The 24693-nt window shown below is 40.7% G+C and overlaps 1 protein-coding gene across 2 annotated transcripts; it reads right to left on the bottom strand.

Moving 5' to 3' along the window:
• Positions 1-711: 711 nt before the first annotated feature.
• Positions 712-24665, bottom strand: psme4a (proteasome activator subunit 4a). Of its 2 annotated transcripts, XM_041049636.1 has the most exons (48): positions 24034-24665; positions 22686-22826; positions 22467-22583; positions 21150-21206; positions 19518-19562; positions 18116-18265; positions 17076-17139; positions 16910-16984; positions 16373-16495; positions 16186-16278; positions 14769-15034; positions 14417-14603; positions 14231-14320; positions 14060-14124; positions 13367-13517; positions 13180-13278; positions 13003-13072; positions 12832-12899; positions 12479-12694; positions 11446-11603; positions 11212-11307; positions 10911-10966; positions 10741-10797; positions 10539-10594; positions 10105-10203; positions 9870-9932; positions 9693-9788; positions 9368-9499; positions 9051-9260; positions 8491-8627; positions 8126-8179; positions 7897-8026; positions 7693-7774; positions 7427-7580; positions 7208-7277; positions 6967-7092; positions 6721-6873; positions 6466-6570; positions 6276-6367; positions 6063-6194; positions 5725-5933; positions 5464-5549; positions 5184-5312; positions 4386-4541; positions 2547-2709; positions 2316-2449; positions 1993-2133; positions 712-1810 (listed from the first exon to the last, which is right to left on the bottom strand). In XM_041049636.1, exons 1-47 carry the CDS (start codon positions 24228-24230, stop codon positions 1999-2001), a joined length of 5544 nt encoding a protein of 1847 aa, XP_040905570.1. In that variant the 5' UTR covers positions 24231-24665; the 3' UTR covers positions 712-1810; positions 1993-1998. The 2 variants fall into 2 exon arrangements, with proteins under 2 accessions (XP_040905570.1, XP_040905572.1); XM_041049638.1 differs by lacking the exon at positions 21150-21206.
• Between the last annotated feature and the right edge of the window lie 28 nt (positions 24666-24693).

Raw genomic sequence — 24693 nt, 5'->3', positions numbered from 1 at the left:
AGCGACGGCCACTGGACTTGCACTGAAAAATGAGTATGAAGTCACTGCCTACGTATGTGGGCATGAGCATAACCACTGCATTAAAGTAGTCCATCTGTAAGGAATAACCTCACCACTTTGTACTTAAGACGGTTAAACAGAGGAAGATAAAGGTCCATTTTCCCCCAGTTTTTTCTTCACAGTTACAAAATTTGAAGGAGACCGTTAAACCGTATTCTGTGACACGTCACGTTTTATGCCGCAGCAAACGGTTGTTTCACCATGGCAACACACTTTGAGCGTTTACGAAAAATGTCGGACCCATGATCTTTTAGCTTCATAGTGTAACCCATAACGGAAGTCATGATAGTCAGCGTTACTGCTAATATGGCGGTATTTAAATTGCTTCACATGTTTTGAATGTGAGCTGTGATAGATGACTAACCACTAACTAGTGGTTCGTTCTGGTGTTTACAATGGGGACTTAAACTCACCTGTCCAGCTTTAGCTAGTTAGGGCTAAGGTAAGGTTTAAGATCAGTGTAATAGTTTTAAATTAAACCAGCAGCTACCACAAAATTTATACTCATTTTATACCGGCTATAAACTTACAAAATAAAACACATTTACAAATAATATAAATTCCCTTTTCATTTTTATATTATATATTATTTATACATAGATAGATAACAAAAAATAAAAACATTATTAAAGAAAAAAACACTGCATACAGTTTTGTTAGAAAGAATTTATTGTCATCTCAGTCAATAAGCAAACAGTACATCTAAAAAAAAAAAAACACTGCAGTTTTGGCACTACACTATACATTACTGAGGTACTAAATGCTTCAATGCTCTGACTGATTTCAAGTCATCAGGGGGAAAACATAAGCAAACCAAAGTAATTTCATTTCACCTCACTGGGTTTTAGAAAAAGGTAAATGATTGTGAGGATAAGAGGAAAAAGAGGTCACAATTATGGACAGGCAGTTTGGTTATTTTCTTGCACCGAGATACATGAAATCACACTGTGCTCAGGTCCTCACAGCAAATGTATCACACAGCACAGCAGCGGGGAGTGTGCCCTCTCCCTTTCTTTGCAAGAGTAGATGAGAATAGACTCGTCTGCTAAGAGTTCGGCCATCTACTTAATCTCAGAAACACTTCCAATGAAAAAATTAAAAGTTAGCACTTCAAAAAAAAAAAAAAAAAAAAAGTCAAATAAATAAATAAATATGTTTGTGCATATTTGCTATACCATGATATATACATACATGATGCATATAATCATATATAGATCAAACAGCCACACAAACACTGTGTGTTGCAGGTTTAAGTCTAATCTAAAGAGACCATACTTCAATAGTGAATTCTCTGTGGTTGTAACAAACACTTCACTATTGGAAGATAGTAAAGAGAATGTCCTACACTGGACATTACGTTGGCTCAGACTTGATTCTTGGGATTTAATCCTGAGAAATGTGTGGGACATCAGTAGATGTCTTCAACCATCCCATAAACGCGCGCACACACATACATCCGTGCACATGCACACACACAAACCAAAGAAGAAAAAAAAAGAAAAAAAAACTGTACAGTAATGTTACAAACTGCAGGTCATCCATCCCTGCTATGATTGATCCTTAAATATTAAGTATAGTAGAAATGTAAATGAGCTAAATACATAAATACACAACTTTTCAATCCTTTCTGTGTGCCACAACTCAGTTGCTTTGTGTGCCACTCTTTCCAGGGCGTGCCTTTCATCAGTCAAGAACTGGAGCCTTCTCCTGAATGCAGGCTGGTATCTGTTCGGTCTGGGGTTGTCCCAAACTGATACAAGTGAGACAAATAAACATCACTGTAAAAAGGCAGCTCAAGGAGTTCTCTCTTATCCCTGTACAATGATCTATTCAGCAGCTTTATGAAGGATAATCATGTTGAATGTCTTTTGGGTGTGAACGCATTCAGTGATATTTATGTTTAGAGAACAGTGTGAAGTTAATATGCTTTACCAGGTTTTAGGCATAGTAACAGGGGGAGACCAGCAGGTCAGTCAGGACGAGCAGCTGGTCATCTGTGAACTGCTGCTTATGTTGCTGCCAGTTGTCATGGTGAGTCCTTCGGAAGTTTGACAGTGTTTTCTTCACAGTCATCTGAAAAGCCACAAACACAAATTATTTACACAATTATGGCTATTTTTTTATTTCTTATTCAGTGAAATTACTGACATTTCACAGGCTTTGTTGACTGCAAAAGACAACAAACTGGGAATAAAAAAGTTTTAAGTTAACTTCACTGTGACAATATGAAGTGATTAGTAGGGAATTTCACATACTTCAATGGGTTGTGTGTCATTGAGGTGAGCACTCAGGTCCATCAGGATCTGGGGCATCCAAGTGGGTACATCGTATGGACTGGAGAGAATACATGCACTCAACCCAAGAACACCAGCATGGCGCCGCACCAAATCTGCAAAAACACAACAGGAGAGATTCCATTAAAATGAGAGAGAACAGCAAAATAAGTGTATCATCACACTTAAGTTAAATCGAGATTAGTTCCTTACCAGCGGAGGGAATAGTGTCCACTATAGAGCCAAGCTCCCTCTTCCTCTTCTTGGGCAAGGAAGTCTTGCAAAGAGCCTCAAAATGTGCCTGCATGGGGGCGTCCATGGACAGGAAATTGCACTGAAGAAAGCCACTGAGAGTAGTGGCAGCCATTTCTCTTACCTAGAAAATAAGGGCAGAAAGAGGAGATGAGAAGGTCAAGTTCAAAGTGTACTGTGTCACTACAGTGCAGTATTAATTACAACATAGATTATAATGGTCCAGCTGAGCACACAGATTAAAAAGCTGATTATTCTAAAACTTGCTGCGGGTAATTAACATAATGATGTCCTGAAAGGAACAAGGAAGTCATTGGAAAACTAAAGATGATATTGCTTACAAATTACTGGAGCATGGCTTGAGGACTGTGTCTGTTAACTGAATGCTTGAATGGTATTTTAAAATGCACTGTAAACCCACAAACCTTAGAATGTAAAGTGCCACTTTGTGACAACTTACAGATTAGACTGACATGTACCCTCCCTGTGTGGGAATCATTGGTGCTCCACAGTTTTTTCTCACCACTCCCCTTCTCCCTGTACACCTATAATTACACCCTTCCATCAAAGTAATGCATAGCTGCAGAGGACACCAAGTGAGGTGACCTTTTGGCAATGTGCTGCTCTGAAAACATGAAGTTCATGTATTTCATTTTAATTTATATATTTTATTTGAGCTATTTTACTAAATCATTTGTCACATATTTAAATGTGACAATACAATACAGTATATCAAATTCAGGCCATCACCTCATAATTTAATTAATTTAAGTACAGCATCTCTGTCTGATCTTTTTACTGCCCATACAACCACAAAAGCCTCAGCACCTTACATACATACAATCTCTAACTGCACTGAAAGACATACATAAGACATACCATAGCAACAATGTCATTAGGCAGCCCTAGTGTTCCAGTAGTGTGTACACTGGGGTGGATGTGTGTGTGTGAGGGGATGCATCTATATAATGTGAGCTAAAATGATCTGTTGCACATTAAATAGTACAATTTCTAAGTGATATTCTAAATAGGTATAGGTATAAATAGGTATTATGCAGATCTTTCAGCAGCATTCTCCAGAGGAAGGGCTTCTTAGATTAAATAGGACCACTAGGGCAAAAAGGTTATTGCCTTTGTTTCTGGTGCATTTTTTAAGCTACATGTTTTTTTTTCCTTAAAAAGGAAGCCACATTCCTCATGGGTAGAACTTGGTGTTTTGTGTGATATATGTAGCTTAATAATATAACAAGAGAAAGGGGTCACTGCATGCATAAAATGTGTTTGGGTATATTTCTCTATTAAAAGTGATTCTGTCAAAAAAAATGAGAGAAATGTAAGTGTCATGTAGCTAAGGCCTACAAATCAGTCTCAGGTTAATTTAAGAGGCCAAACAAAAATGGCTACTTCCATCCATCCCCCACTTCTCCTTTGTCTCTACTCCATCCCTCTCCCTCTCATCCTCTTTCAATCTGAACGTTATCTCCATAGCAACAGATTACTGCAGCCTGTGGTTTCCATAGCAACAGCTAGAGGACTGGAGGGGTGGGGGGTGGGGGCCAGGAGGAGAGTGCTGAATCACTACAGTGTAGCTGAAAGACAGTGAGAGTGCCTGCTAGCATAAACAAGCATGTATTGGCCAATTGGCTGGCTATTATTATATAATCAGACTGCCATATGTTTCTACATCTTCCAGTTACTGCTTGTACCGAACTGATGGCATGTTTCAGCTTTTGGAGTTGATTTTAATGTTAAACTGCTGTGAATGAATGAATGAATGAATGAATGAATGCTTGCTTTTACCTCCAGCTGCTCATCCTCCAGCAGTCTTATCACCAGTGCCCGCACATCATTCACAGCTTTCTGGTCACTCATGAAGGTGAACAGGTTGTAAAAAACCATAATCTGGAGGTATGTGAGCACCGTGTAACGAGCGTGCCAGGAGCTGCTGCCAGCAATCTGCAACACACAACAACAACAGAACCATCCCACATCAATAACAGACTGAGCATTTATTTCACAGGAGGAACAGACCAGGCCCTGGCTGGATATACCTTTTAGGTTTATTGTAATGGAACTCCGCTTTGGGGGAATACCACTCATTTTCCACAATTTATACAACATCAAATAGATTACAACAGCTCAATCACAATTTGGAAACACGAAGGCCAAGCACTCGATTTCTGCATGTGTGTCACCATCAACCCACAGCTTGGAACTGTTCACTTTTTAATCATCAGTTAATCAACTTTATATATCAGATTGGTTAGTTTTTCTTTATTTTCAAGTGAAATTAAATTTATTATATTGCTAAATGTAGCCTATGATGATGTATCCTAATGCCAAGGGAATCCTACACAATACTGTTAGAGGTTTCCATTTGTTTACCAGGGAGCTGCACACACGATGTAGATAATGACACACTATATTATTTCACAGAATAATTTCAGAATGACAGAGTCAGTTTCAGTAGTCCTTTCATCCTTTCATCTTTTTTCTTATTAATCTTTTAGGTTATAAGATGTGAGGGTCTGTAAAAATCCCAGTCATGTGTGATGCAGGTGAGAAGTGGAACAACAGCCACAGCTGTAGATGACTCACCTCCTGCAGGGCACTAAGGACCATGGGGATCTGCTCTGTGTAGAGGAGTCCCTGAGACATCAGAGACAGGCAGGTCTTTGCATCCCTCTTCAGCTCATCGTAACTGTCATCATTCTCAACTGGGGCAATCTGGGGCAGAGGACAAAGATAGGTTGACAGCATGAGTGGGCTGGCGTCATTTTAAGTCCATTAATAGTATATAAATTAAGAGAAACAATTTAAAGTTGGTTGTGACAAAGCTAGTGGATCATTGCTATGAAACAATGATTGAGTGTTTCACCTTGAAGAGCAGGGGAAGCAACCGTAGCTGTTCTGGAACAGCGGTGGAGAAGGAGCGACCAGCACTTGCAATCAGCCACTTCAGCACTGCAGACGTTTGAATTTTTTTTAATGTTTATTGAACAATCCATTGCTTTAATCGTGTTTGACAAAAATAAATTCACTTTCTACTAACAATTAACTCTTTCAACACTACCTACAGTAAGCAGTATTCATTGTGACAGCTGAGTTCAGAATTAACAGTGACAAATCCTCTATCCACCTGTTTTGAGTAGCTTGATGGCTTGCGTCCTCTCATCCTGTTCTCCCACTTCATTCTCCTCAATCACGTGGTTCTGGATCTCCTCATCACCCTCGGTTAGAGGCTTCAGCTGCAAAAGAATCCGCTCGGTGAAGTCCGAGATGCGCGGGGAGGTGGTTGGCTGGGTGTACGGCAAGTTCACATCAATCATAAAGATGTATGTGAGCACACTGGAGGGGATGCAAAATCAGAGAGCATAAGTTGAGAACCAAAATAAAAGAACACAGAAAAGAGTTTTTAAGTATTACTAATGACTAATGATATATTCACATTCGCTAGGGGTGTAAAAGAAAACTCACCTGCCAATTCGCTCCCGTACATTCTTGTAGACCTGTGTGAGTTTGGGCTCCAGATATTGTAGCAACCTGTGGAGGAGCTCTGGAACACGCCACTCCTGCTGAGCTAGGCCTCCCTGCAGCACGTACAGACGACTGGAAAGGAAAAGGATGCAAAATCATCAGAGTTTTTCAGTCACCTCAGCTTCTGCTTAAGGCAGCAACCTTTCTACTCACCAGGCATCGACAAAGGATCCTCCCTCGCCGTTGACTGGAGACTCCATAAGCATCTCAAACAGCCAGTGAAGCTTGCGTGGGTCTCTGCTCTCCTGTAAAAGCCAGAAACAACAACAGAATCATATGGAAGAAAGGAAGAGGGACATATGTTGATGAGACATGATGGATGTTAAAGGAACAACAAGCTTACACAGGCAGTGGCGATGCAAGTTCCCCAGTCTGCGTAAGTTTCTATTGTGATGTTTGACAGGGCAGTGCGGAGCAGTGGACACAACAGCTCCCAAAGGCACTCAACCTGTAAACAGAGCATAAGTGTATGTCCTGGTTTTTTTGTGTTGTGACACAGAAGGTCTGGAAGGACACTCACACATTTTGAAACAGCACTTTCAGAAGCCAGGATAAATTGTCACCTTACTATGTAAGAATGAGAGATTCAAATCCACACCTTTGAGTAGCTCCAGTGCTTGCAGCCTCTGACCAGCCCAGAGATTATCTCCGCAACACAACGCTGCTTGCTCTCGTGGGAGTCTGCCACCAGGCGCTCCATGTGCGGCTGCAGAACAGGCAGGAAGGCATTGCCGAAATTGCGAAACAATCCCTGGAAGAACAAGAGAAGGCCACAGGTTGACTTTCAATTACCTGGCTTTAGTTTTTTTTTTCTACATCTGAGAGCATTCTCAGGAAATCTCACCTTGAACAAACAGAACCTGCGAGGGCTAAACTTGTCCTTGCCCTTACGATCCTCAAGGGAAAGAAACTCGATGAACTGGTTGATGAATACCGGGTCTGAGAAGTGATCAAAGATGATCTGCTCCCGCTGTTAGGATGAGCATGGTCATTTATTTTAAGAGATACAGTTAACATTACTTTCCATTACTGAATGTGTTACATTTTTCCGAGCGAATGTGTGTGTGAGATGTGTATGCACAAACCTCTGTCATTTCGTCTCTAACCAGGTTCTGCTTGGGTTGCTCCTCCGTTGGTGCATACATCATCAGTTTTCTAGAGAACAATAATGGTAAATAAAACCAAGGTGAAAGATGTTGATTGACAGATAAAGAGAAACAGATAAATACATCAGTGCAGTGAAAGACAGCCAAGTTAAGATAATAAGACAGAGCTGAGAAATTCAGGCATTATAAAATGAGAACCTTGGCCAGCAGTAGTATCCCCAGTGAGTCTTTTCCACAAACACACACTGATCCCAGTCCTGCTGTGTGCGTGGCAGGTTGCTGCTGTTATACTGGAGCCACTGGTTGTCTGGACGGTCCCCTGCTACAATACAACTTCCCTCCTTCCCTCCACCTAGCAAAGATTTTGAGATAAGTTTTAGAAACTATAATTTGAATAAAATGAAACACAAAGAAAAAGGCTATGCTCATAGACAAGAACACAAACAAAACCTTATGATGCTTACAAAGCTCAGAGGGGGTGACAGGGACTTTCTTATGTGGTCTCTTTATTTGTTTCATGATCCCTGCTACGGCTGATATTGCCACCTAATGGAGAAAATAAGACATTTCAAGCTAAATGTCCACAGGAAGAGACTGGAATGCATCCATCTGCTGTTTGAGAATCACAGCACTAACACTACAGGTCTAATAAATTGTGTACGCCTCACCTTGCGGACATAGAGGGAGTCATGGTTGAGGCTTTTCACAAAGAACGTAACAGCAGCTGGCGGGAGTTGTTGGTCGTCTCTCAGCAGCAACGACAGGAAGCCGATGGCAATGTGTTCGAACTTCCAAGGCCTGGAACATTAAACAAAGTAGGTGTTACATAATATATATGAATGTTATATATATATATATCAATGTGATTTGATAGCGCAAAATATTAAATTAACCTACAAGTTCCTGTTGCTGAGGCAGTCCAGCAGATCACCAATGAGTTGTTTGTATTTTCTGCAAAAATGTAAAGCATTATTAGTATTTGCTCCTCTTATGTAACCAAACTTATCTTTCTCACATCAAGCTTGTACACAGAGTAAGCACGTCATCTTAACAGATGGGGCTGTGTGTCAATCTTTTGAAGTTTTTCAGTGTTTTATTCTGAGAGGCCAAAAGGCCCTGATGTAAACTGGAGACTCCATAATCAATTATTTCAAGTTACATCATCAAAGTAGCTGTTCAAAGAGGAGGAAGCAGCATTCACGTGATCTGCAAGGTCTTTGCTGTGGTGATGACTCTTTGAATTATTGCTGGTGTGAACTTACTCAACAGACTCAGAGTTCTTGAGCCCCTGTTTCTTTACACCCTCTGCTGTTTCCTCCTCTGAAGGGACGGGGTCCTCTGGAGAAGGATTTCCAGCAATCATAAGTTGTTTGGCCACAGCACAGCACTCGGTAGGGATCTAAAGAGATGAAAACGATACAACATATAGTATCAGAAGTAACTGTAGGTGGGGAGGAAATATTTTGAGAGAGTGATTTGGTAAACTCAGACTGAGAAAAGACACGTGATGGGGGAGGGGGACTGAACATATATCGGCTTTTCTTTGCAGTTTGAGTGTGACGGGAAAAAAAACATCCTATTTAACTATTTTGTGAGTATTTTTCACTAGTTTTTAAGAGCGAAGTTTGTAAGGTCAATGTCATTCAAAACTTTCTCATAGTACTGATGAGAAAATTCTGGTAGCTTCTCTTGACTGAATTCAGGAGGAAAGACTACAGCAGAGAAAGAGTGTCTGAGCCTCTACTAAGATAAGAAGGCAGATATCACAGTGGCGTTTGATTTTATGATCCATTTGTGTGGGTGTTGTTGGGATTTTTCTCACAGAGAAATCGATGCCAATGGTCTCATACTGGCGATGGATTTTGTCCGCGAGGTCATCGAAGAGCCGCACAATGGAGGGCTTCTCCAGAGACATGGCTGAGCTGAGGCCAGAGCGTACAATGGCGGGCCACGTCAGAGCAATGCACTCCCAGTCATGCAGATTGGCCAGGCACACCCCGCTGTGATTCCCCAGAAGACAGTACAAGGCACCCTAGAGGAGTACAGAGATAGCATGTGAAAAAATCAGAAATACAAATTCCTAATTATGAAAATGTAATTTGAAAGTTTTTATGGGGCAGAGCAAGGGGACTATCGTACTTTGAACTGCTGCTGTGTGACACTGCTGTTGTCCGGGTTGAGGAACCCGAGGACGTGGGGGATCAGATCTCTGCAGCAGAAATTGTAGGTTCCCAGAGCAGAGAACAACACATTTTGAGCTCTGCTGCGTACCTGGAAGGTAATAAAAGGGCTTAGTAAAGTTATTATTTACATTATGTGTTACGGTTACAAGTCAGTCTTATTGATTTATTATGTGTAACGGCTAATCAGTGATTACATGGTTAAAAAAGAAATAATGACAATGCCATGACAACATCTAGACAGGGTATCGCTGTGGGACTCTAGGATGTCCTGTGGAACTCACTTGACTGTAGGTGCTTGTGGAAAGCCTCAGCAGATCTCTCATCAGCTCCTGGTGAATGCTCCTGTACTGACATCCTTCCACTGTCAGTTTTCGCAGCTTATAAAACACAAAGATTCAGAGTTAAAATGGTGAAATACAATGAAAACCAAAAACACCGTTTCACTGCTAAGGACTTACCTCATGCTGGAGCATGACTCTGTCTATTAGCAGAGCTCTGATGTGCTGCTTTCTGCCATGAAGCTGCAAATACAACGACAAGGTATTATACACTTTTAGTTGCTGGCAGGTTTAAATGTAAGTATCAGTATCACACACATATAATCTGAGCCTTAAGGCAGACAGCAAATGGTTTCCGAATCCTTCTCGTGAAGATAACAGTACAAAGGTAACGATCAAATGGCAGATTTCTCACTCTGTTTTCCATTGATTTCTTCACGAGGTTGAAGCTCTTCCAGCGGGAGTCAAACTCGTGTTTGTGAGAACCTTTGAAGTGCAACAGGTCGCTGATAATCTGAAAGGTATCACAGATAAAAATATTGATTAGCGTTGGGTGACAGGATCAGTACATCATCTACTGGCAATAGCCTGTGTTTGAGGAATTCAAGATAACAAACGCAAGCTAAATAAATGCAGTAATAGCCTATAGCTGTACAGTGTCCCACACAGCACATAATAACTTACACACATAGTTGTCCACTCTTTCCAAATGAGATCATAAGCGTATGTTTGTTTGGTTTTTGCTTAAAGGAACTGCAACATTCTGATGTACAGTGATTTTGTAGACACTTGTGAAATACATCAGGAAATGACTGTTATAGGGGTGGCAAAGTGTTACTGCCTGCTCACCTTGATGATGGAGAAAAGAGACTTGGTGTCATCTTCAGAGTGCTCCAGGATGTAATCTGGAAAAAGCGGTAAAGGACACTCAGATGGCAGGTCAGAGGCCTACTGTACACTGTGAGCTTACCTGTTAAGCTGAATGTGACTACAGCTTGATTAAAAGATGTAGCCTAAGCCCAAGACAGTGTAGAACTGAGTGAACACTTACGCAGCAGTTGTCTCATCACACTACAGACAGCATCTCTGTAGTTCTCTCTGGACTCATCTGCAAGTGAAGATAATGTTACAGTGGAACATTATACAACCAATCGTATAATTTACATCTATTGTGAGCTAAATTTTTATCATCCAACAGCTCTTAAATAGGGACTTGCGTACCATACTCCATTCCTGTATAGAGGGTGGTCTCATCCAGATTCACCATGCTATGGACGCTGGGGGAAAAAGCAGGTTTGAGACCATCTTAATTGCTGAACATTTAAAATAAAGTCTGAAAACAAATGTTATAAAAATAACATATAACAAATAATATAAAAATGTACCTCAAAACATTACATTACATACATTACATTGTTTTACCAGTCCAAATGTGCAAATATAGTGGATCCACGATCCATGTGAGTGCTTCTACTGAATCTACTTTATTACCAAAATGTAATTTTTGAATGTAACTGCTCACAGTTCAGGGATGGGTTCTCCTTTCAGTGGAGGCATCAGACTCCCAGCACCAAGAAGGCAGTGGTGAATAATGGTCAGGCTTTGTAGGACGTCATCTCTGAAAAACACCAAACCAACACCTATCATATATATATATGCATCTATTGCAGAGCCCAACAAAAATGGACTATATACAGTCTACGCCTGTTGAGGTCAGTGGAAATCAGAATTTCTGAAGAGAAGAAGCACTCCTTACCTGCTCATGTCCTGTTCTCCCTGTGCAAATCTCTGAAGGCGCTGAAGTTCAGGCTGGAGGATCAGGTCCAGTAAATAAAAAGCAAAGGAGATCTCCTCAACACTGGGCACATGCCACCGGATATCCAGATTCCACAGGTCCCCGGGCCGACCCCAGTCCTGCATAGGATAAGAACAATGAGCAAAACTTTATTTTTAACATTATTCATGCATTCTTTAGTTTAGTAAAAAGATCAGGTTACAATAACGCCACCTGATAAAAGTGAACTCATTTGTTTTTTTGTAGCACAACTCTGATAGCAGCTATACATGTGATCTGCTTTGGGTCACATTAATATGTGGAAGTATCCTCAAGGAAGGAACTGAGTATCTGCTAATGCAACTTAAATCTCAACACACAGACTTGCCAGTCAGCACTTTCACTCAAGCTGGTGAAGAGAAAAAAGCATTCCCAGCACTTAGCGAACAGCAAAGCTATATTTTTGTGTATTTGTTGTAATAAAACTTTGGCCAATCGTTACTCAGATAAATTATGACTTGAACTGTGCTGACACCACTGACGGCTAAAAGGTTCGAGTTCCAACATGGTTAGACATACAGTACATCACTGCATTAAAAAGATATTAATATACGTATATGGCATTAATTATAGACCACTTAAAGCCTGATGCAATCCATAACACGTTCCCCGAGGTCTGCACTACTGCTGGCAACAGTGGAAAGTCAAAGTGAGAATCTCAACTCATCTCTCCTGTGGTGCAGGAGACAGTAATCCTGCCAAGTGATCTACTACACATGGCTCTTCCAAGGAAGAGACTTAATGGGATCCAAGTACAGCCTGTCTTCACTGACTAACTGTCTAAAGAGAGGCAAACAATCAATCAAACTAGGTCACAGTGAGCGCCGCAGACAGTTATCTGGTTTAAGGGCAAATGTTTATAATTCCAAGAGTGTCTTTGTTTGTGAAACACAATTTCTCACGGAGTTAACCTTTGGCCACAAAGTTTGTAAAAGGAAAAGCACAGTTTTAGCACCTTGATGGGTAAGTAGTCACTGATTGGCTGGTGGAAGCCTCCTGGCACACTGCAGTACTCCGTGGGGTAGATGAGGGCAGAAGAACGAAGGATGTGATGGAGCAGGTTGCAAGCTAGAATGTAGCCCTGCTTACACTTGAGGTGGAGAGTCAACTGCAAAATCTGAACCAGGTCAGAGCGATAGGGCAGGATCTTGTCACCATCCACCCGAGTCACCTGACATGGATAAGGCAAAAAAAAAATGGGGAAAAAAATTTTCAGTACATAATTATAGACTGAAAGTGTTAGCCATTCCGTTATTTCAGAACTAACTTAGGGGTTAGGGTTAGTTAATCATGAGTCATCTAAACCACCTCAGACAGTAGCTGGAGATTCCACAACAACTCTTTGTCAAGCTCCTCCTCATTCAACACTTCCTCATCTGTTAAAAATATAAAAAGTCAGTCAGGAAATGACAAAGACTCAAGGAAGAAAACAAAAGTTACGCCTTTGAAAATGCTCTTTCCCATGTAGTGAGTACTTACTGACAGCGATTTGGTTTATGGCATTGCAGCAGTGTGGCACAAACATCTTGAGTGACTCTGCAGGGTGACACTGGAAACAGAAGCACAGCTTATTAGCTTAGTAGACATAGTAAACCAAAAGCTACAAGAAGTTAGTGCTTTGGGTTTAGATGATGAGTCCGAGTGGACAAGACTGACCTTTGATGCAGCTCTGCACATGTCAGCCACCATTCTCCCAGCTACACGTGTCTCAAAGATGTTGGTGGTTGCAAAGTTGAACACTTTTACCAGCGCCACCTGTTGAATAATGTGACAAATGTGTTCATATGTATGCATAAAATGAGAAATGTGAAATGAGACAAGGGCGTGAGAGCTGAGTCTTAACCTTGAAGATGTCCAAGGAACACTGTGTCAGGATGGTACTAAAGGTGGAGGATAGGCCGAGCTCTACCAGACTCTCCAAATGAGTCATTTTCTCTGTTTCCGTTTCCTCTCGAGTTTGTTCCAAAGTACTGCTGTCTATCAGGGCAAAACATCTGTGCAGATAAAAAAAAAGATTTCATTCCACTCAAATGCTGAAAAGAGAAAATATCCTCAACATAGCTGTGAAATGAATACGTAAAACGCTGTAACATGTTTTCCACATCCAATAATTTTCCAATCACGTATCTGAACACACCAGTGACTAAGGTGAAACCACAGTCTGAAAGCCACCAATCTCATTTGTTTCTGTGATGGTTATGAAACTCCTCTAGCAAAAATTAGCACATTTGGTTTCCTCTTGAGTCAGGAACAAGTCATATTTATGTGTGTTCAAATAAACCAGCTTTACAGAGCAGTATTTTTGCTGTACCTACTTACTCTTTAACAAAAGAGTAGACAATTATTTTACAGATTTTAAGAGATTCCTTTCAGTGTGTCATATTTAGTCATTTTGGTCATTCCTCTTTACCATACATTCAAACTTGAAATTGTGAAAACTACAAGTTGTGAACAGAAATGTTTACATTAACACAATATAAATCTTTTTTTCACCATTAAAATGCTTTGTTTTTCGATGCATCAAGAGTCTGCGTACCTGTCCATGAACTGAAGCACAAAGTCTTCAAACTCAGCTGAGGCTGAGCACATCTCTCTTTCCACCTGAAAGTCATAAATCAATAAGTAAACAAATATTATGCAAGGATCATCAAGGGTCGCACTGCATTTCGCACTTGTGAAAAGGGGAGAAAACATAACAGCGATTCACCTCTGTCAAGTCAGTCCTTTCATGTAGGGCAGACGAACAGTCCACCAAAGGCACAAGAGTCACAAATGTAGCTATAAACTGGAATGTGATCTGTAGGGACAGGAAGAATGTTTATATCTGATACATAACGTTTAACAAAAAATAAAGTAAATGCATATACAGTAAGAAGGTCACAGTTGAGCGCACCATGCACTTGCTGAAGTCATTTGGATCGACGCCTGGCAGAGCCCTCATGAGCAGGGGCAACATGTGAGTGGGCCCCTCAGGAAAGCGCTGCCCACCTGACACTAGGCTCCGTGCCACGCCGATCATGCAGCTCAGAGTGGCAGTCAGCTGGTGGGGCTCTGTCAGAGTCTCCAGAGCAGGGTATGTTCTAGGGTTGAAACAGAGAACAATTAGCCCTTTGTGTTCACTTCAAAATATGGCCTTGTCTCTTATATAAAGCAGAAAACTAGCAACAGTGTGCCAGATTCTTAAGGAGCAGGACTTTCAAGAAGCAGATTTATCCGTGAGATCCTCTAGATCAGTGCAAACTTACTTCTCCAGCACAGGGGGAATGACCAACTCAGGCCTCATTAGAGCCAGGTTTTGCAGGGCCTGGGCTGCATCGAGACTGCCCGTCTTGCTGAACATCGCCAGCAGAACCGGCTGCATCATGCTCTCCACAAAGTCTGTGATATCCCCCTCTGTAAGCTTGTGACTGTCTGGTATCGGTGTTAACCATGTCGGCTTTCTGTAACGCTCTCTGTGCAGCCGCCGTACCACGCTGGCTGGGAGACGCTGGAGGAGCTTCATGAGCTTCATCTGGACATGAGGACAGAGGGACAGAAAGACAGATACATGACAAAGGGGTGACACACAGGTGGACAGTGTGCCTCCGTGTAGTCTGGACAAATGGAGAGGTGGAGGGTGTCGTACAGAGCATGTGGACACAGAGATGACATAACGGACATACAAACACAAACCAATTCACTGTGAACACAGCTTCGACCACTTGTCTTGTATGCATATGCAAATTATGGGATCATCATCATTCATCTTGAATGAAATTTCAACAGGCAAAGAAGAATGCACTCATTTTGTGACGGTGACATGAGATTTATCATTTGCCCTTTTCTCCCAGGGAACAACTAAGCTGAAGACATGAAAAATATTATGACATGACCTCAGCAGAACTTTTTATTCTTAATGAATTGCAAAACACTGTTTACATGTAATAAAACTACAGCCGGGCGGATAAGCTCCTCACGTGTTTCCAAGCAACAGCCTAGAATACACACACAAACTCATCTCTCTGCCAAAAATACGTTTGTGTATGAGGACAGGTTGTTGCCTGTGGAGCTTCAAATCTAGTGCAGGGGGGGGGGGCGGTTCCTCAAAACAGAAAGGTATGTGGCCCAGCTCCCGGTGACCTTTAATAGCATTGCAGCCTCCTCACTCACATGCCATTCCGTTATTTCAGAACTAGATACTGATGCCGACGAGATTCAGGAACCTTCCTAGAAAAATCATGATGAGTGACTCTGCCTACTGTCAGCTGTAAATGTTGCTGCCATGTGCCCTGTGAGGCCATGTTAACATGATGCTGGAATCAGAGCTGGAACAAGCTGGATGAGTGATGTACTTAAACTCACTGGAAGCGACTGAACCATCGTCACTCATGTTTCCTTTTGAGTTTAGTTGTTTATGATAATTTTGTAGCTTCTCACACTCATTGAGACTTAGACTCAAGTTTATATTTTTAAAACTGTTTTTTTAACTATTTATATAGAAAAAAAATCTCTCATCTATTTAAAACTAAAAAAGTTCTAAGACCTAAAACAATTGTTGATGCTGAAATTTTCATTAAATTGAACTCCAGAGCACTGAATTCCCAACAGACTGTCTAATGCAGCAGTCCTGCTTATGGTTTCTTCATTTCAGCAGTCATCCACCTGAAGTAAAAAGTGACTCACCAACCAGCGGCCATGGTTTGATGGGTGGAAGAAGGATGTAATACTGTTGAAAAGGCCACTGAGCTGTGCTTGGGTTTGCTTGCTGGGACCTCCCTGAAAATGACACAATACAGTTTACTAAAACAAGGTTTTTTACACATAACTTTACCTGCAGTTGTTTACAAAAATGTACAAATGAGGAACTAACCAAGAGGGATGAGACCCAAAGCACCACGTGGCTGATGTCGTAAGCATTGGTGACATATCGTGGTACCATCATCTGACTGGTCCCCACAGGGAGATTCAAACTCCTCAAAATTCTTGTGAAAATCTGAAATATGAAAAAAAAATATATATATATATTGTATTATTTTGATGTGGAGTGATAAAACTGATCACAAGCCTGTGAACCCTAATTGGGTTCAACAGGTTGGAAGAGCATGTTTATGTTTATCACACTGGTGCTGTACAAACAAAACAAAGCAGATCTGAACAGTCACACGGCTAAAGCACAAGCATGATGCAAGAACTTCCCCGTCAGTGACTGCGAGCAAGATCAACAAGGAAACCTGATAGTTTGTTTCTCTGTAGAGCAGCAAGGGCCATGAAATACACACCGTGAGCCAAAATCACAAAGGTCAGGCTACACATGAGAGCATGTGCTACAAACTTCAAAACAAACAAGTACTAAAACGTGTAGTGGGAAGGGGGGGAAGGGCTTATTCAGAGAAAGAGGGCCACGCACCTTAGGGATATAGGGGTCCCAGTCAATGTAGCCAATGTTGTCATTAGCCAAGCGAGCAAAGAGACTGACCAGATGCTGAAAAGATGTAGGACAACATGTTACACAGAGAAGACAGAAATAATCTTGACTGTAAATTCAAACTTTTTTAACAAATGAATCTACTCACCACTTCCCAGCTTGGAAGATTTTGCACAGATACCCATAAGCTGATCAGTTCATCAAACCACAACCTGTCAACAAATCAAAGGGTTAGACAAGCAGAAGACAGCCTTACAAAGTACACACATGGCATTTCAAAGACAGGCATCTAAGAAAAACTTCAGTTAAAGTAGGACTGAGAACTGCAAGACTTAAATTACTTTAAGAGTCCTCAAAAAAGGCCGTTTCTTGTCATTACCGTCCCTCACTAACTACTTCAAAGGGTACACCAGTGTAAAACAAGTGAGGGTATCGCTTTAGTCAGATAAACATGCAAAAACGTGAAATTTGTCTATGACATTTTTCAACACATGTAAGATGCTACAAATATTTTTTGGGAATTCATGTCGATGTTAACTCCAAAGTACTGCACAGTTTGGACCCAGCATTCCTGCTGCCAACTGCCTCTCATGTGAAAGGATCTCTGCTGGGGTGAGATCTGAAAAGTACACTGAAGTCACTGTCATGATCCTGGAATCACTTTCTTTGTTGCCCTGGCAGAAATGTATGTTTTAAAAAGCGTAGACAGTGGTTGTGAAAGTACGCATCTGGTCGGCACTCTGCAACATTGCAAAGGCATTAGGTAGGAGGTGACATTTAACGGCTCCTCTGCCAGTATTAAGGGGCCTCACTCTCCCCATCTCTGAAGGCAAAGCCAGACAATATGGTAATGAATTTTTTAAAAATTATATTGACAAGAAGTAAAAATTCAAAAACAGAGAAAACTGTCACTGACTCTTGGTTCTCTTTCATAGCACTCGTTTTGATGTGTCACTATGGGATACACCCCCTCACATATTCACAGAGGCACTTATTCCACGATACAAGCCCTGAGTGACTAACAGTCATGACATTTGCTACGGGACTCTCTGTCCTTATATATGACAGACACATTTATCTGTTCTCCCCTCAGAAGCCAAACTGTTTTTTTGTACTGGATCTCAAGGCTGACTAGTTAGACCATCTCCAGACTGTAGTGTTAGCATGGATGGCTTGAGAGTTTCTTACTTGAACCCCTTGTGGTGCAGCTCTGGTGGCAGAGTTGTGGGGAGAAAGAGTTCAAAGTAGCTGATTGCTCTTTGCATGGTGACATCAAAGGGACAGAGGAGTGGCCTCCACTCATCCAGCATCTCCTGAGTAGCAGACTCTGAAAAGTATCTGTATGAACAGAGAGAGAATCCCAATTACTTTATTTGTAAAACCAAGCTAATGCAAGGTAACGACAGGAATGTTATTAATATCATTCACCAGCTTATGAATGGATATATATGGACACCTGAAGCATCTCAACCAGTAGAGCAGCTTAGAGAGTGCTTCAAAGATGGACAAGCCTCTTAGGTCCCTTACAAATCACACCCTCCAACAACTGAACACACCCATCAGATGCTGTACTTTACTGTGCAGTCTGACCTTAAGAAAATCTTAAGTTACATTCATATAAACATATGATAAAACCGTATGTAATAGCTTCAAAGCAAATACAAATGCAACTACAACTGTAAATAATCTACAGTTTATTTTAACTTTCTATTTATTACACCATCTATATATTTGAGTTATATTGACATTACAGATAGAAGACTAAAAAACATATGAACCTGCAGCTACTGAAATTTTGATGCTGAAAGTGCAGTGTTCTAAAAACGGGATATTACAAATGATAACCGTGGCCCATTTTTAGCTGTTAGGGTAAATCCTGTGGTTCCACTGGGCTCACTGTCCCACAGAGGGATTTTCAAGCATCCATTATGTGCTTGTGTAAACCCTGCAGGTTATTTCAGGTCACCTAGCCGCCTCAGCAGTTCCATATCCACTGAAGGCTCTTGAAAAACTGTCACTTCCAACCAAGGCTACTTCCATATGCCTCACTGCTGATCCACAGTGTCTCAGCAGCTGACCACAAATCACTCTCCCTTCTCACAGTAACAGGAAACTCTCACACAAGACAGAATTAGATGAGATAATAGGATTATCTGCCTAAGTGCAAAGTGAGGACGAGTCCTAGTGCTCGCCTAAGATATCTACAGGCACACCACCAGGGTGAACACAATCAGGGACCTGCTGGTGACAGCAAAGCTATGAAATGATAAAGCACAGAAGGGAGACCAAACACTGGGCTTCTTTACCCACTACAGCCTCCAACATTTAAACAGAGAGCTTTCTTTCATATTAGTTCAGCCTTACATAACTGTAATTTTCCGTGTATCCGTTTCCGTGGTATTAAATATCTTGTCAAGTTAGCAAAGGCCATATTTATACAATAAATGAATTGTCAGACTCATACAGCTCTATTTTTTTTTTTTACACAACTAAATACATGGAAATGCACTGAGACCCTCCAAGAGCATAAATGAAAAGACGAGTGAGAATGAGACAGAATTCATAGACAATGATATTAAGATGTACTTACGGTCTGCAGCTTTTCACAAGTGTTTTCAACACACTTTCCACAGAGCTGCAATAAAAGAAAATGGGGGAAAAAAAGTCATGAACACATCCAAACACTGTAACACTGATGTTAGAGAAACAATTAAACAATCTTCACACCAATGCAACTTCACATTGATTGCATGCACAAAGAAACATCTTTACACACCTGACTGGTGTTCAGTGAAAGAGAAAACCATAAGGCCTGAGGTGTGGTGAGGAAATTTTAATGAACTGTATTAAAAGACTATAATCAGTTCACTGAAACAAACATAGTGACTGTTGTCAATAGTTGTTGATCTTCCTAACTGGCCTCACGTTAATTTACAAATTTATATGTTAATGGTTCTACTAACTGTTCACTTATAACATGTCACCTTTGATTCAATCACTGCTATGACAGCTTATTAAAGGTGGGTTTGGATTTACTTCTAATAATAAACTGTCTTACACTTCACAAACTCCTGATATGATTACCTTCACATACAGACTGGAAAAGCAGGACTGCGATCACATAACAGTGCTGAAAGCTCGGGACCGATATAACCACAGCTTTTGAGTTCCCAGCCCACAATCCCACCTACCTGCTCACATGCAAGCTCAAGCCATGCCTTGTTGGAAATGCCCTGCCAATCCCACTCAGCAACTGGTTATTTATCTCCACATCATTCAAGTCTTTTTGTAGCTGACATACTCCACATTTAATACTCTAACAATAGCTGAATTATGGGTGACACTCTGCAAACCAAACTGCAGCGATCTAAATGCATGGGTTTAGCCCAATGTTCAACTCTGTAAGCCCACAACACACAGGCCACAGACCAGGGTCTAACTCACGCACTGCAAATCCATCAACAGCAAGAACTAGTCAAACTGAGTGTGCCACTGCAAAGTGCTCAGTCACTCAGGGAGGGGGAACCCCAGACTACACTGTATGACCTTTGTGTCTGAGTTTAAATGAACCCTCACGTTCACCACAGCACATTCCAGGAGGGGAGGAAACGTGACAAGAGGTTGTGCTCCTCCATGACTCCTAAAAATGCTGTGTATTAGCAAAGGGAAGTCTAACCTCAAAGTAAGCTAAGAGGGGGTATATGAAACAGCAAAAAACTCCCCTGAACATGGGCCAGAACACAGACAACTGTTGAGAGATCATTCATGGAAACGCTAATGCCACTGCTAAGCTTATGGAGCTATACATGTTACATAATGTATCATAAATATCATAAACTGCATCATTTGCTAATATGGTTGTAATGATTTTGTTACTGTATGCCACATAATCCACTACAGTTGAAATACTAGGAAATACAACAAGGTAGATCAGAGGAAACCACAGAAAAATATTAAAGAAACTACAGTCTACTGTCACTCTCTCACATTTGATATGGGAGATAGGGGAAGGTAAAAAAAAATCTGTTAGCTGCAGTGCGACAGTCTCCAATATGAGTGAAATGTTAACATTGATTAAGTCTTGATTTTCCTTCTGTCACAAGCTGAACAGGGGGTGTCCAGTTTTGCCTTCACATGCAATGTAAAAAAACAAAACAAAAAACAAACAAGTGCCTCAAACGATGATTTCAAAGTAAAACACAAAGAGAAGTATTGTCCTTACCACCTCTGAAACAATTTTATCATTATGAGTTTAGAGGATGAACGAGGCCGTGGAGAACTGAATGTGAAAGGAGACAAAGGCATAAAGAACACATTCAGCACGACGAAGTGCCAATCACTTTAAATATTAACATACTATGCATAAACTTACACAATTTATTATGTAATCAGAGTATCATGTTTTGTGTGCATTAGTATAGTTTTGACAGAGGTGAGCTGGCAATTGGCCAAAGCAGCTTGCTTTCATGAGCTGTAACATAAAAAAGATGTGCTAGCAAGGCATTTGTGTGGTAAGCATACAATGTTCCCATAGCACCATAAAAGAGCACCTCGCACTGCTTGCTAAGACCCTCATAGGGAATTTCAAAGGGTGTTGCATAGGGTAAACCAACATTTAAACCACTGCTAAGTGTAAAGGTCACAGTGGACATTGCTCCTTGCAAAAAGTGCAGTTATGAAGGGTTTGTGGCATAAAACACGTTCTACTTGTTCTCCAACTAGTCCACTAATGCAAAAGCAATCAGATGTCATTCAAATTACCAAAACCCATAACCTACAAGTAGCTTGAGCTATGAAAAATGGCTTGTGAATTATATACCTTTACCTTTAAGTATAAATATGTTAATATGCTGTGACTTAAATATTCTGTTTACAGTACAAGTACAAAATTACAGTGAAATTAAAGTTCACAATGTATATGGCTTCATAATTCGATGGCAGCTAACAAGTTGAAATGGATGGGCCTTTGTGTGTTACACTGTAATTGAGCTGGACAATTAGAAAATAGTCCGCAATGTACTGGTCAATAGTGTAAGCCCAACAAGGTAGCAATCCTTTACGCTCAGTTACAAGATTAAAAACATTTTGCCCTATATGACATCTCATTTTCAGTGATTTTACTCTCATTCATATCAACACAGACTTTTCCAGGAACAGGGGTTATGCTAAAATATTTGGTCTGGTTTCTTCAGTATTTTTCTTCTATAATTACTTTTACCATATTCAAAATCTAAAAAATGGATGTTGCAGGGTGAATAAAAAAATAACAATAGATGTGAACACACTCCATATTTTTTATGGATCTTGATGGATACTAACAGTGTTTGGAGTAATCACAGAAAATAAAAATTAAAACACTTTCATTTCCAAATGTGACTAGAAAATGTGATCTGATCCACCGCAAAGCAACCAAATGTGAACAATATAAGCAACTACACCTTCCTCACTGGATATACCAATAGCATTTCCTAGTTTCTGTGATAAAGCGTGTTTTGAAAACTAATAATAGTAACAGTAACAATAAAGCACAGAGGCATACTTGGGAAACCAGTTGAGGCCCAGATGCTCCGTCTTGGAGAACAGAATCCTGTCATGCAGCTCGTACAGTGGTCTCCACGGCAACTCAAGGTCCTCCCTTGACAGTAGTTCCCTTTTCCTGTTAGATGAATCAGACATATAGATTTACATACATTTAAAGCATGAAATAACTGCATGAGTAACGTGTACAAGCTGATGAGCAGATGGGGCCCATTCTTACTTGAGGAGGTTGATAAGAAGCCGAGCGAGGCCCTGCATCATGCTGATCTCCAGTTTGGGGATCGTCACTAGCTCGTAAAGCAACTTGATGAACAGCACATGGTCTTCTTTGCTGAACTTCCGTCCATACAGTCTCATGTACCTACATAAGACACACAAATTGAGGGATAATGACTCCAGTTTCAACATGCATAATAAGTGGCCAAACAACACAAACTTGCTTGTGCTCTCTCGTGCATAAGAAAAAAGTAGTATAGTATACCAAACTCAGACATTTACAACAAAAATTAAAGAGTGAGAACATTCTTTAAAGTGATACAACTGAAACTGAAAAGGCTTTGTAGAGACCTTGGAAATTGACACTTATAACATGCCTGTATTACTGTTAAAATGCCAAAATACCAGTGAACAGAATCTGGGTCAACCCCACAGTAAACTTTCCATCTCTCTGAGCCGGCAATGACTCACTCTTGGACAGGCCAATGCGCCAGCATTGGGGACTGAAATGGATTAAAGACAGCCCGGCAACCAAGTGCAACAAAATGAAACAGCACTCTAAATAATCCACTGTCATATTGACATTATTTTGGCTGGTGCAGTGTGACTCATAACTAAATAACTGGAAGATAAATACAAAAGGGGGTAAAATATAATGCTGCGATTTATTGTATTTAGTAAGATCAAATGAACAAGTATGAATCGACTTATCTGTTTGGCAGAAAACTTTCAACAGGTAACAGACTCTAAAACCATATGAAACACTCCACATAAAAAGCCGGGTGTGAATGAGAATCCCTTGAAGCAACAACGGGAAATTCACGACTAAATTATTGATTTGTTATTTTTATTTTGAGATATCTCGTCAGTTGTCACCGCTGAAAATGTCAAAGCCGGAACACAAGGGGAACAATAATGACAATGACCAACTATTCTGCTGCTGCACTACCTGGCTCAGGTTGTGTATTTGACACTCCGATTATGAAACCGATACCGTCCGTACTCAGTTACACTGAGCAATTGGTAGTTTATAGGAACAAATGTCTAGTTAACACTCAACAACCCATAAAACACACAGGCTTTTATCACTTAGGTAACGTCAGAGTTTCTGAGTCCTTGACCAATGTGTGTACAGTTGCAACAAGAGCAAACTGTTAGCCTAACAAACAATCTTGTGTTGCCCAACAGCTAAAAATAAAACGTACACAGAGAAATGTTTGTGTCCACATTACATTATAATGTTACGCAAAAGTTTGTTTACGCTCCCTTAAGAGACTCATGACTGAAAACATTATCGAGTGAACAACAACTGTTAGTGTTACGTTAATATACCAGAGATAAGTGTTACTTACGTGGAAAGTTTCCTTGTCCAGAAGAGCACCCCGGGCCATATCTCTCTGAGCTGAACAGCTCGGCCCAAGTTTCCTTTTATTTTACTCAAAATATCGTTGGATTCATCATCTAGCCTATCCGCGTAGGGCAGAAGTTTGTTGTACACGATGTCTTTTTGAGGTACAAAATCCAATGTGTTAGACTGTGCCTTTTTCATATTATAAATTCCAACTGGCTAGCTTAACTATGCTAGCAAAAAAAACTGTTCAACGTTCGGATTCCCTGTGCACGTTGTTATGCTACCTGGCTAATATAACGGCTAGCAACTCACCAGCTAGCTACCCTCTCTGATGAATCCTAAGGTTGTTGTGGCCCACAGACAGACTAAGTTATGGGATTCACAAGTTGATAACACGCTAGCTAGCCACCTAGCTTAAGTTAAGTCAGCTTCCTTTACCGGAAAACACTAACATTATCAGTGCCATCTTAAGAAAAATATTAAGGCTAACGAAAAACACAAGTTTGTCCAGAGAACGCGTTGGCACTCGAATTCCTCTCTTTCAACTAACGTTATCCTAAAACCCTGACAATCTGCTAACGGTCTAGCTAAAGTTAGCTCTCTACTACAAAATCACTGTCATATCCCAAGGACTGTCGACGTCGACTGATTCATCCAACTA

This window comes from Toxotes jaculatrix, chromosome 11, assembly GCF_017976425.1.
Source record: "Toxotes jaculatrix isolate fToxJac2 chromosome 11, fToxJac2.pri, whole genome shotgun sequence".
Taxonomy (NCBI): Eukaryota; Metazoa; Chordata; class Actinopteri; family Toxotidae; genus Toxotes; species Toxotes jaculatrix.
Note: the sequence above shows the minus strand (reverse complement) of the source record. Positions and strands in the feature narration are given on the sequence as shown.

Coding starts and splice junctions, on each gene's coding strand:
- psme4a (XM_041049636.1), bottom strand. CDS start 24,230: ATGAAAAAGGCACAGTCTAACACATTGGATTTTGTACCTCAAAAAGAC. Junction 14,321..14,416: donor ATGACTTCAGCAAGTGCATG/GTGCGCTCAACT, acceptor CTGTCCCTACAG/ATCACATTCCAGTTTATAGC. Junction 10,204..10,538: donor CTCTTTTCTCCATCATCAAG/GTGAGCAGGCAG, acceptor GATACCTTTCAG/ATTATCAGCGACCTGTTGCA.